The 12,987-nt window shown below is 66.6% G+C and overlaps 1 protein-coding gene across 12 annotated transcripts in view; it reads right to left on the bottom strand.

Annotated features, from left to right (window-relative positions):
* Positions 1-12,987, bottom strand: part of RALGDS (ral guanine nucleotide dissociation stimulator) — a 38,551-nt gene that overhangs the window by 11,796 nt on the left and 13,768 nt on the right. For 5 of the 12 annotated variants that reach the window (XM_059658421.1, XM_059658414.1, XM_059658413.1 and 2 more), the window contains exons 1-2: positions 1,114-1,233; positions 722-832 (exon numbers count right to left, since the gene is read on the bottom strand). In XM_059658421.1, the coding sequence (XP_059514404.1) occupies positions 722-832; positions 1,114-1,218 (216 nt within the window). In that variant the 5' untranslated portion in view covers positions 1,219-1,233. Of the gene's footprint in view, positions 1-721; positions 833-1,113; positions 1,234-8,800; positions 9,108-12,987 lie in introns of those variants that run through there. The other 7 variants (XM_059658424.1, XM_059658423.1, XM_059658419.1 and 4 more) reach the window with 3 other exon arrangements.

A 12,987-nucleotide genomic window follows, 5' to 3' on the forward strand; every position in this document is an offset into this window, starting at 1 on the left:
TGGCAGGTCGGACGTAAGTGTCCCCCCAGAAAAAGGTTCTCATGTTTAAAAGTGGATCTGAGGGGGTGACGGGAAAGGCCAGGCCTGCCGACCATGTGCTAACTGAGCAGGACAGCCCCTCCCTGTGGGAAGAGCATCACCCAAGCGCCCTGGCGGGAGGGAGCAGCACAGCAGGGCACCGGGCATTCAGCGCAGGGCGGTGCCAATGGCCACAGAACCTGACCGGGTCCCAGGCCCAGAGGGGCTGGATCACGTGGTAACCGGCCGCCCTGCTGGAAGGCCGGCCTCGGCTCCGACCTGGAGGGGCCACGGGCTGTGCTCGCCAAGAGACCAAGTTACAGGCAACTGTACCGAGCAGCCAGCCCCCACCCCACCCTTTTTGGGGTGAAAACAGCCCTGCCTAAGTGTGGGGATGTTAAGGCTCAGAGGTGTGGGAGGACAGACAGGAGGACAGCTCCACGGGACAGCGGGGAGCAGCAGCCAAAACAGGAAACACGGGCCAGACGCACAAACACTCCCAAACCAGCACGGAGGGAAAAGGGAAGCCAGTGGAAGTGGCCTTTCTGATGTTCGCACAGATGTGCCAGCAGCGGCTGCACCTGGCGGGGGCGGGGCTGATTCCTTTGGGAGCAGGACTGTGGGGCCCAAGGGCAGGAAAGCCCTGGGAGCAAGTGGGTGCAGTCCCAGGGCGGCATGTGGAACCCGGGCGCCCCACACTCACCCCGAGCCGGCGCTGGCCCTTGCTGGCCGCGGGGTGCACCTGCACCTTGCGCAGGGAGATGGAGTAGACGACCCCGTTGACCAGCTCCTCGCCGATCTCCTGCGTGGAGCTCTGCAAAGACAGCGCCCGGCGCGGGCGGGGGTCAGGGCCCTGCCGGCCGACGCTGCAGGGGGTGCCCCCTGCACCCTGTTCCCCGGGGGAGGCCCCGATCAGTGGCCACACACACCTCAGACCCAGAACGAAACAGGAGGACAGCCTGAGAAGGGGACCCATATCAGGGCCACCCCCTCCGGCCCTGCCGGCCAGGAGCTGGGTGTGGACAAGACGAGCCCCCCCCCAACAACCTGCCCCTGCCCAGGGTGCCCCCCAAGACAAGCACTGCTGCTGGTCACCTCACAGGTGGCACGGGGAGGCGGAGAGGAGAGCAACCTGTCGGAGTCACGCTGCTGCAGGCGAGTGGCCGCTGGGACCCGACAGCCAGGCACCCAGGGGGACATGCGGCCCTCCCTCCACCCGTCCTCCGCGCCGCCTGCCCCCGACCCCAGCAGCACCCGCAGGAGAGCCGCTCCTCCCCGCCCAGCCCTGGAGCCAGCATCACGGGTCTGGGCAGGTGCGGGGCTCCCTGGAGGCCACTTCCTTCCCGTTCTGCTCATTCATGGCCTCGCGCCTTCTTGGGCAACAGAGGAGTTCCCAGCTCCCTGTCAGCATGTGCGCGGGGACAGGGTGAGGAAGAGGACAGTGCTGACGTGCAGGCTGCCGGCCAGGGTTCTGCAGGACCCAAAGCCACGGGACTGGCTGGGCCAGGAAGAGGGGTCAGCCGGCTGCAGCCCGGACCCCGGCAGAAAGGAAGGCCCTTGTTTTCGGAGGCAGTGGCCCCACCCCGCTGTCACCAGGGCCAGGACGAGGCCACTGAGTCACGGCGCAGCCCTCTCCCCGCCGGCCCTGTCCAGGGGAGGGTGAACTTGCAGGGGGGGGGGAGGGGCCTAGGAGTAAAGATGCCAACCTCCGAGGGCTCAGGAGGAGCCGGCTGGGAGGTGCCAGTGGGCACACGGCCATCAATCACACGGTCAGTGACAGCAGCTGGGACCAGGCACAGGTCACTGCCCCAGGTAGGGTGGGCGTGGACCTCAGAGGAGGCCCACTGCAAAGTGCTGACTCAGCCCGGGCCACTGACAGCCCTGTCCTGACGCCCGGGCTGCGTGGGGCCCGGGGCCGGAACCAGGAGGGCTCTGGGGGGCCCGGGAGCCATCCTCCGGAAGCCCACTTCCTCTGACCCGAGGCCGCCCCCGACTCCGGGCATCGTACCAACGGGAAAGCCGCTGCAATCACACCGGCTCCTGAGCCTTCGCCGCCTCCTCCAGGGAGACAGCCGGCCGTTTCCTGGAAGTTAGCAGGGAGCAGCACCTCCCACACCCACACAGCCCACAGCCCACGCTGGGGAGGCCCAGCCCTTCCAGCAGGGAGGGGAATTCCTCCTGCTGAAGCAGAAAAACAGAAACAGATGCTTCCATCCTTCCCCGCACCCGCTGCCTGCCTGGAAGAGGCCCTGGGGGAGGGGGCCTGTTAGCCCTGCCACCCCCACATCTCCTCCAAGTCCCACAGGCTGCCTCCCACCAAGGCCGGGCCCTCTCCTGGGACTCCAGCCACATCTGGCCCAGCTGAGCCCACGGTCCGGCCAGTCTGGAAGCCGTGCAGGACCTGCTGCCAGAGGGCACTGGGCTCGAACCCCTCCGGAGCCCACACAGCACCTGGCTGCCCCGGCCTCCATCCAGGCCTGCGGACAGGGCACTCCCTGGCCAGGCTAACGTGCGGGCAGGGCCAGGGCCTTGGGTCTAAATAGCGGCTCTGCACTGAGCCATGGGCCTTGCTGGCTGGGAGCAGCTGGCTGGCCCTGCCTGGGCGTCATGTGATCCCTGAGCCCTGCCCCCACCCCAGGGGCCCCCTCTGCCAGCCGACTGGGGGGCAGGGCGGGATGCTGAGCACACAGGCTGGGCTGGGGAGTCACTGGCCCAGCGGAGCTAACCCCGTCCTCCCTGTCCCCTCCCGCAGCAGCCGCAGGGACAACCCAGACCATGACAGCACCTCTGAGTGCAGGCACCATGGAAGCCGTCGACCGAGAGGCAGGCGCAGGCTCTACGGGGAGTTCCAGGGTCCCGGGCGGAGTGGGCATCTGTTCCCTGCCTCACCCCCTTGCCAGGGGAGGAAAGCAGCCGGAGCCCAGGCATCTGCCCCCAGAACCCACACATGACCCTGGGCCACCCCGTGAGCAGAGCGGGCCGCCTGGGCCAGAAGCAGCCGTGGGCAGCAGGCCCCGTGGACACTGGCAGGGGCTGGGAGCCTCGGAGAGGAGGGGATGGCCTAGCAGACAGATGTCCTGAGGGTCGGCGTCCACGGGGCAGCACTGAGCTGTTAGGAGGAAAGACTGTCACGTGAGTGGACAGAGCCTCCTGTCCCACCCATGCAGGCACCCCAGGGCCCTGGGACCCCCTCAGAGCTGTGCCTTCCAGCACCTGGGTCCAGTGGAGTGAAGGTGGCGGGGTGCCCCCAGGCCCTGGTGAGCAGAGGCCAGCAGAATGGGCACCCGGGGTGTCCCACAGCCCCGAGCCCTGGGGGGCATCTGTTAATGTGTCACCGGATCAGCCTTTTCAGGGTGGCGGGCCGGCAGGGTGCTGCCCCCAAATGACTGCAGGCCAAGCCCAAATGCCCTCAAGGTACCACGAGGGGTTCGCCAGGGCTCCCGTGTGCATTGGTCACCACTGTGAGCTGCTGCTTGGGTCCACCGAGTCACCGAGGCCACCCTGCGGCCCTGACCGGCCACCCACCAGCCCCCGCAGCCCTAGGTGCATGAGGCCCCTCCCCAGAGCCCAGCAGACCCGAGCACGGTCCGCACGAAGGGCTCTGACTCCCAGCTCTGCCGAGCCTGCGCCCTCGGCCTCAGTGAGCTCGCCTGTGAAGTGGGGGGAAGAGCGTCCCTCTAACAGGGTCACAGTGGCGGCCGCGAGGCTGGAAGCCCAGACGGGCGCCTGGCACCGGAAGTGCCCAGGAAGCGGGACCTGCTGCTGCTGTGGGATGGCTGGCACGCGCACCCCACCACCACCACCACCACCACCACCACCAGCTGAGGCTGAAAAACCTCCCGGGAGAGCTGTGGGAGACCTGCCAGCGGCTCCGGGAACCCAGAGGGGGGCCGAGTCACCCTGGAAGCCTGAGGGTGGAAGCCAGCCGTGCAGCTTTCCGACTTTTTCACCTTCTGCTCGAAAGCAGGAGCTCCAACGTGAGACAGACCAAGAGGGAACCCCAGGAATTCTAGGGGCCAGGCCACACTCCTCCTCAGCCGTCAGGAATCCCAGGCACCCATTACACAGAGCGGGAGACTGAGGCCAGGAGGGTGACCCAGCGGACAGTGTCCAGGCTGAGGAGAGAACCAGGACTGTTCAAGTCCAAGTCCTGGCTCATCTCTTAGACCATCAGCCCAGGGCCCGGAGGATGACCCTGCTGGTGCGCTGCACTGAGCCCCAGGGCACAGAGGGGACTCAAGGTCAGCCCTGCATAAGGGAGGGCCACTCTCCTGGTCCAGACACCGCAACCCACAGAGGCAGCCTTGGCTGGACACCCCTCAAGGTGTCTGGTTTCCAGGGCAACCGCGAAGCTCAGTGATCCAGAAATTGGAGTTTGGAGGCTGTGCTGAGCCCCCAAAGAGGCTGGCCCATCTCCCCAAGAACCCTCCCGCCTGCCGGAGCCCAGCTCTTTAAATGTGCCTCCGTGGGGAGGAGAGATGGCTGGTGACGGCTGAGGAGGAGGGTGGCCCGGCCCCTGAGGTTTGGGTGGGGCTGGCTGAAGGTCCAGTCCCCACAGCAATACCACGGACCAGTGTCCAGCACACGTGGGCACTTCCTGGGCGCCAGGCCCTCAGCACACGCGTCACGGTTAGTCCTCCGCACACCTCACTTGATGGATGAGGAAGGAGCCGGGGGGAACGCGCCCAGGCCGGGAGCCAGGAAGTGGCAGTTGGGGCAGGGACTTGAACCCTGGCCTGTGACGCTCCTGTCCTGTGGAGACACACCCAGGCCCCGCTCCACTGGCGGCCGCTCCTGCTCACACGGATGCGGGAAAGAGACCGGGGCTGGGAAGGGCTTCCCGGGGTCACACCGCCAGGCGGGGGAGGCAGGCTCACCGTACCCACTGCTCTCTCTGAGGGGACGGCCAGGGCCCCCAAGCCCGAGGTTCAGCTACAGGACACCCTGGAAGCACCAGGCTGACCTCCCCGGAGCCGGGCAGGACACGCACCCGGGGGCCCCGCCTGTCAGGCCGCCCCTCGCTCGGTCCTCCCAGAACCCTCGGCGGAGGAACCGGCACAGGCCCATTTTACAGAAAAGGAAACCGAGGCTCAGGGCGCAGGAGCAGGTCAGGGCTGCGGGCCGAGCCAGCCCTCCAGCGCCCACGCTCCCGCTTCAGCCCCCCTCTCTACCCCCCACCCCACCGCCCAGCCCCCCACCCCCTCACCCCCCACCCCCGCTTCCAGAGGACAGCACACGCCCCAGGCGTGACTGAGAGCAGGCCTTGCGGGCGGCCCACCTTCCCGGAGAGGAAAAGTGCCAGAGCAACCCCCGCGCCTGGACTCCCCACACGCAGCCCTGTGCTGGGTGCCACCGCCCTGCCCACCCAGCCACCGGGCTCTCGTCCACGCACTCCCCCGTCCGGCCGCCGCCTGCTCTAGGCCGCAGGTGTCGACTCTCAGACCCTCAGAGGTGGATCGGGAGTCGCTTCACTGGACCTGTGTGTCCGGGAACACGGCGATTCTGGGCCTGCGAGGCTGGAGGCCCCAGCCTGGGGCAGGGGGCCACAGGCCACCCAAGGGAGCCGTCAGGGCCACCCGCCAGCAGCCCCTGAAACCGCCCCCACTGCTCGTCCAGGGGCCACCGAGGGCCAGTGCTAAATTGATTCCAACAAAGACAGGGCCTGGGTCCGTCCAAATCTCAGGCGGTCCAGCATCTCCCAGGGCCGACCCCCATCCCCCACTCCCACTCCGGGCCTTCCCTGAGTGTCCGGCACCTACAGCCCACCTGAGGCCATGCCTCTGGGCCCCCGGGTCAAGGCCCTAGGGGTTAAACTGAAGATCTGCACACAGTGTGGTCAGGAGGCCAGAGGACCCTGAGGAGGCGGGGAGCCTGGAAGGAGACCCCCTGTGTATCTCCACCCCAAGAACAGAGGAGCCCCCCTCACTCCATCCCCCCCACAGACGCTCTCAGGCCTTGCAGGCCCGCGGCCTGGGTCAGAACCCTGCCTCTGCCACCTGCTCGCTCGGAGAGGCTGTGCAATCTAATGAACCTCTAGCGCCTCAGTTGTCCCTTCTGCTGAATGGGCTGCTGATAGTCCTGAACGCAGAGGAACAATGCATGGAATCGCTCAGCACTGGGCCTCCCACAGCGTTCCGGCTCCCATGCGCTGTTACGTCAAACCCTGGGGGGCTTGCTGGGGGCTTGCTCCTTCCTGGAGGCCCCCCAGTGTGCTCTGGCCCCAGCACTTGGCCTTCCTCTGGCCTCTAAGCATCCCTGCCCCTCACTTGGCCACGGCTTCTGGGCTGCCTGGGCCCGGTTCCATTTTCCCACAGCTCCAGCGTCCTCCTCGTGAACTTAACGTTGCCTCGATGGCGAGCCTTCTCTGACCCCTCTGGTCTCGAGTACACAGTCGGCGCCCAAGAGGACACAGCCCAGGGTCAAGTCCTGGCTGCGTCCTTCCCGGCCGTGCATACGTCTGGCTAGCTCAGGGGCTCTGGTCCCCTAGACAGTGGGGCTGGCACCTGCCTGGAGGGCTGGATGGGGAGGTGGCGCCTGCATCCAGTAGGTGCTACAGGCCAGAGAGCTGCCTGGCCGAGGAGGGGCCTGCCGGAACACGGGGCATGGGCCGGTGACCCCCAGCGAGCACAGAACCGCACAGGCTTAGAATCAAGATGACGAGGGAGCAGATGCCCAGATGTGCGAGGACATCTGGCAGCCGGGCGAGGGAAGCACTGGCTGGAGGCTGGTGGGGAAATGGGGGGCAGGGGAGGAAGGCAGAAACTGCCTGGGGGTTTCCAGAAAGGACAGGGCCCACAGCAGTGCTGCTGCCGCACGGCACGACAGCGGCCAGGAAACCAGCCCAGGAGGGGGGGGGGCGGGGGGGCATTGGCAGGAGGGACAGGGACTTCCCCGCCCCCTCCACCGCCCATGGTAAATGGTCATTGTGTTTGGTTTCCGGCAGTGGACTCCTCTTCTGCCAGGACCCTGGTTTTCCTGCTCCAGCCAGAAGCTTCCCCTTTGATTCTAAACAGTGGTCGCGGCCTGGATCTGGTGCTGAGTCCCGGATGGCAGCAGCAGGAGGGGGAGAGAGGGAGGGAGAGGGGGAGGGAGGGGAGGGGAGACAGAGAGAAGGCCACCCCTGGGCAAGGCTAGGGCTCAGACCTGCCTCTCCCTCAGGTCCCCAGGGATGCACACGGTCAGAGAGAGGGAGGGAGGGAGGGGGGCAGGGAAGGGGCTGAGCAGCTGGCCGCACCCTGGCCAGGAACCTGCCGGGCGCTGAGCTGAGAGCTGAGAGCGTGCAGGCCAGACCCTCCAGCACACAAAGGCCGCCTGGCTGCCAGCTGTAATGCAAGTCAGATGAGGACTGGGCTGGTGTCAGGCCTCCCAGGGTCCTGCTGCAGCCGCCAATGAAAGCCAAAGCTTGGGGTGGATGAGGGTCCCGGACACGCCGAGCTCAGGAGGAAAGTGTCCCCAGGCTGGGGTCCCCTCCCCCCGCCCCCAGAGCTCCCCCCACGCCGGGCACGGAGACATGATTTGTCCTTGGGCAAAATCTAGGCCCTGGCGAGATACTGGGGACACGCAGAGGCACAAGACCCAGGCTGCAGACTGCCAGCAATCACAGCACACCGGGCCTACAGTGATGGGGGAGGGGGTGCAGGGCTCCAAGGGGCCCTAACCAGCATGGAGGGGGCGGGGTGTCTCAGGAACTTCACTGTTAAGGCTCTGGCTCAGCCTTAACATGCCGAGCCCCTCCATCCAGGGCTGGCCTCTGCCCGGGCCCCGTGCCCAGGCAGAGCGGGTGAGGGGCGCGTCCCTGGATCTGCTCTCTCTGTTGCTGGGGCAGGTGCACAGGCGGGCGTGAGGAAGGTATCGCTCCCCCCAACCTGTGTGACCCCATGACCCACTGAACCCCACTACACAGAGCGCATCAGGAACAAGAGTCCCGCCCCCGTGGGCGACAGGCACAGCTCCCCTTCTCTGAATCCTTCCAAACCTACGGTGTGGGGGCATTTCCTTTTCCTTTTTAAAAAAATGTTTATTTATTGGTTTGAGAGAGAGAGGGAGAGAGAAACATCGATGTGTTGCTCCATTTATTCATGTGTTCGCTGGTCGATCCGTATATGCGCCCTGACCAGAGGTCGAACCCTCAACCTTGGCGCATTGTACGACGCTCTAACCAACTGAGCTCCGGGGCCAGGGCTGGCGCTGGGCATTTTCTAACCAAGCAGCAATGAGTCGGTCACCCTCTGGGCCTGAGCGGGCCCTGTCCCAACCTCCCTGCCGGACACCTGGCCCCAGAGGCTGCAGACCTGCTTCCCCTCCACCGGCCCTCAGAGCAGTCCTGAACAGCAGCTCTACCTCTGACCCTAAAGGGGGGTGTCTGAAAGGCACTGTGGTCCCCGCCACCCCTGGCCATGCCAGGGGCTTGCCCCCCGAAGCACTCGGCCAGGACTGCGAAGCTAACTGCCTGTGCAAGCCGGGGCTGGCAGCAGAGACGAAACAGGGCCCAGCCCTGCTCGCAAGGTGACAGCCCGCGGAAACAGGTCTGCCGGGCTGCAGGCGCGAGGCTGGCACCGGCTCCGCGAGGCAGGCGCTGCGGCGGACGAGGGGCAGGCAGACCAGCGCCAGTCCCTAAACTGCTGGACCAGCTGCGCGGGCGGCCCCCACGTCCTCCCGGCTGCCCTGGGGTTACCGCGAGGAGGGGGGTTTCTGCAGAGGGACCCTCCCTCCGGACCGATCGGGACCCTGGCCCCCACCCCACCCGCTCACTGGGCCGCGGGCCGGACCCGGGCTCACCCACCTCTAGGCGCGGCAGGTCGGGGTCGAGCTGCGTGAAGCTGTGCAGCACCACCGGGCAGCTGTCGGGGCCGCCCACCTCCAGGCGCACGGCGTCCCACACGCTGCGGCTCCGCCGGGAGCCCGGAAACAGCGGCTCGGCTCCGCCCGCAGGCCCGGCCGCCTCGGCCCACATGCGCTGCACCATGGGCGGCTCGCAGCGGCGCGGGCGGCCGGCCGGGCCGCGGGACCCGGGGCGGCGCGGGCGGCGGAGGCCCCCGCGGCTCCGCGCTGCTGCGCTCTGCGCCCGCCGCCCGGCCCGCTGAGGTCATGCCGGGGGCGGGCCGGCCGGGGCGGGGCCGGCGGGGGAGGGCGGGGCCGGCGGCGGGAGGGCGGGGCCGGCGGCGGGAGGGCGGGGCCGGCGGCGGGAGGGCGGGGCCGGCGGCGGGAGGGGCGGGGCCTGGTGCCAGGGTCGGGAGTGTGAGCGCGGGCGCCCCGCGAGCCTCCGTTTCCCTCTGGTAAAACGACGGCGGGACCCCACTACACACCCCACAAGCACACGCTGCGCACCCACCGAACGCCGAGCCTCAGGTGTCCACGGGCAGAGGGGCCCCGGCCACTCCCACCCTCTGCGCGCCCCCTGGGCACCCGGGGACGGTCGGGGGGACAATTGGCAGTTTCTATTAGGACATTAAGAACGATATGCCCAAAAAAAAAAAAAAAAAAAAAAAAGAACGATATGCCCGCCCTGACCGGTGTGGCTCAGTGGATAGAGCTTCGGCCTGCGGACTGAAGGGTCCCGGGTTCGATTCCGGTCAAGGGCACAGGCCTGGGTTGTGGGCTGGATCCCCAGTCGGGGGTGTGCAGGAGGCAGCTGATCAATGATTCTCTCATCATTGATGTTTCTGTCTCTCTATCCCTCTCCCTTCCTCTCTGAAATCAATAAAAATATATTTAAAAAAATAAATAAAAACGATATGCCCGTTGGCTTGGCAACCCCATCTTAGGAATTCACCCTCAGGTGGCGGTCCGGGGGGTGCACAGGGATTTCTGTGTGAGCACATTTAAGGAAACTTGGGGTACACCCCTGCCAACACAGTCACGCAGACACCCCGAGCGGACTGCCAGGCCCCTCGCAACCACACGGAGCCGTGAGAAACCGGATGCTCGCCAGGCTGCAGACATGACACCCGCCCGGTGACCGAGGGCCCTGCCCCTGCTCGCCAAGCCGGGGCGCTCTTCCTATTCCGGCGGCTCGTTTCCCCGCCCTTCGCTGAAGTCTCCAGGATTTCTAGAACATTTCTATAATCACACACCTGTGATCAATGCTGGTTTTGTCTGTTCTTAAGCGAGATGGGTAGACTGGGTTGGAGTGGGGGTCCCTAGGAGGCGGGTTAGGAAGGCTCCATGACCTGCCCTGGGGCGGGGAGGAGGGCGGGGGACATTAGAAGGACGTCCTCAGAGAGCAGAGCAGCAACGCGGGGACGGACCGGACACTGCCCTCGGCTGGAAGTGCTTCCTCCGGGCCTCCTCCCGGCCCAGCTCTCAGAACCTGCCAGGGAAGCCGCACCTGCCGGGGCTCCCTTGATCCTTCTCCCAGGGAGGCGCCTGGGAAGCAAGCTCACAGCTGGGCAAGGGCGCCGAGCGGCCAAGCAGCTCATCAGGGCACAGACGCCGGCCCGGCACGCCACCGCTCTGGCTTTGAGGTGTCCGGTAGGCGGGGAGGTGAGGCGCGGGCAGGTCATCACTACAGAGGTATTGGGGCTCCCCCCTGGGGTCCCGGTGAGCCTGTTCACGGCTCAGCTGTGTGCGCACATGCACACACACACACACACACACACCTCTGGTTCCCAGGGGGGCAGTGTGGCCTAGGCAGGTTCAGGCACTGAGCTGGGTCCGAGCCCAGCCCCTCCCCTTCTTACCGTGTGACCCCAACCCCCTGCAGGTCACCTCACCCTGAAGGAACATATTCTGTGTGAAGGCATGACTAACAAGACAGCACCACCGGGCACCTGGCACAAAGGGGCTGCTGGGAGGAACAGCGTGCAAAGCAGCGTGGGGCGTGTGGGGCGGTGATAAACGGGTCACTCCTTTCCTCCTCACCCTGCTCAGTGCACCCCGACCCAGCTGCCCCAGGCTCCCGCCCTTTCCCTGGGGGTGCACCCGCCCCTCCCTGGGGGTCCCGAGAAGCCCCCATGCACCCCGCTGCGCTGCAGACACCAGTCCACAGGCCAGGGCCCTGGGACAGGTGCCGCGAAGACCGGCTGCGAACTGGCCGCCGGGATGAGACCCAGGCCAAGTCCAGCCCCACGTTTTGTTTGGCTTGCAAAGTGTTTTTCAATGTTTGAGCCAAAGTGAAAGGTCAGGTGATTTCACATAAAAACCCACATTTCTGGCTTCTCCTGCAACTTTGGACGACCTGGCCACACAAGGTCCGTGTTTCCGTGAGCAGCGGGAGGCTGGGGGGAGCGGCCCACAGCTGTCCCTCCGGCCGGGGCAGGTCTGGGTCTGCCACCGGCCGCACTGGCCTCCATCACTCCCTGCCCCCTGAGCAGCCTCCCCGCGTTGAGGGGAAAGGTGTGCTCAGGCCAAGCCTGGGCCCCTTTTTCTTCCCACTTCCATCCCTCCACATCCCCTGACACGGGCAGCAGAGAGGTCATGACCCTTGAAAAGCTCCCCCACCTGCCCACAGACATCCTGGGGCAGACCACTTGCCAGGGGAGGCCCTGGCCGCACCTCTGGGTCTCTGGCCACGCCCAGCCAGGCTGGCGCAGAACTCGCTCAGAACGGCAGCGTTTCCAGCATCGACCTGGGCCTGGGGATGCTTCCCACCCCCACCCGCCCCTGACGGTACCTGACAGGTGTGTCGCGGGACTCCCAGGGCGGCTCAGAGCAAGACTGGGCTCAAGGCCATGTCTGGGTGAGCGCGGGCCTTGGCCATCATCTCCTCCAGCCTGCGCTGGGCCAAGGCCACGGAGGATGCTGTGGCCCAGCGAGGACCAGGGCCCGGTACCCAGGCCCGGCCGTGGGGGAGGAAGGTAGAGGTCACCCGTGGGGCTGCCTTCTGTGGCCTATATTTAGAGCCCAGGGCGGACACGGAGAGGGTGTGGCCTGGCCCGGCTCCTCAGTCACTTCCCCGCACACACGTCACCATTCCTGGCCTGCCCGGGCCCTGGGGTGGCCCTCTGTGGGCGGGTGAGCACACAGCTTGGCAGGAGGTGACACACCTGGGCCGCGTCTGGGAGCTCCTGGGACAGCGGGTGGCCTGGCTTGGCCCCACCTCCTCTCCTGCCAGGTTCTGGGAACCAGAGAGGATCCCACAGGCAGGAGGCAGAGCCCAGAGGGGCTCAGGTGGCGGGAAACGCCACCTCCAACCTAAGGAGACTTTCCTGGGTGGAGGGTGTGGCGTCATCATCACCACAAATCTCTGACCTCATGGGCGTCCCTGTCCCAGGACAATCAGAACAAGAGACATCCACGCCTGGAGCCGTGGAAACGGCGGCATGGGGTGCCAGGAGCTCGCCGCGGGCCCTGCTGTCCCCCGGAAACGGCGCTCACAGCCCTGCCTCTGACCCTCCGGGGCTGATGGAGACGCTCAGAGCACACGCACAGCCCGGGGTCCCTGAGAACTGCCGCCTGCAGAGTGGGAACCGGGCTGCCCTGGGGACCGTCCCCCACCCGCACCCCCGGGGGGCTCCGTGCCCCACACGCCAGCGGGCCCTGATCTTGACACCAGGCCAACAGGTGACAGCCTGGGGTGGAAGGCAGGGAGGAGAGAGGAAGAGAAGCAGAGGGGACACAGACAGACAGACAGGGGCCCGCAGGTCCCGGTCTCAGCCCCAAACCTGTCCCCAAGGGGCGGGGGGGCACTGATCGGGAGGCAGCAACGTCCCACAGCAGTGCCAGTGGGAGATGCCACCCCCTGCCTGAGAAGCGCCCACCACCCCGAGGGACCCAGCGTGCCCCTGACCGCCCCCCTTGCCGGGTGTCAGCCAGCTGCCACCGCACCATGGGGCCTGGGACGACCCAGTCCCAACAGCACCGTCTTCCCTGTACGTCTGGGAAACTCTCTCTCAACATCTGGAGCTGAAAAAATAGGTCTGGAGCTGAGGCTTATGTTCAAGCCCCGGCCCTGCACCTTCCTAGCCTCAGTGGCACCTTCCTGAGCCTCAGTGTGTCCATCAGTAAGATGGGAACAGCAACAACAACAAC

The sequence above is a fragment of the Myotis daubentonii genome, chromosome 11 (assembly GCF_963259705.1).
Source record: "Myotis daubentonii chromosome 11, mMyoDau2.1, whole genome shotgun sequence".
NCBI classification, from domain to species: Eukaryota; Metazoa; Chordata; class Mammalia; order Chiroptera; family Vespertilionidae; genus Myotis; species Myotis daubentonii.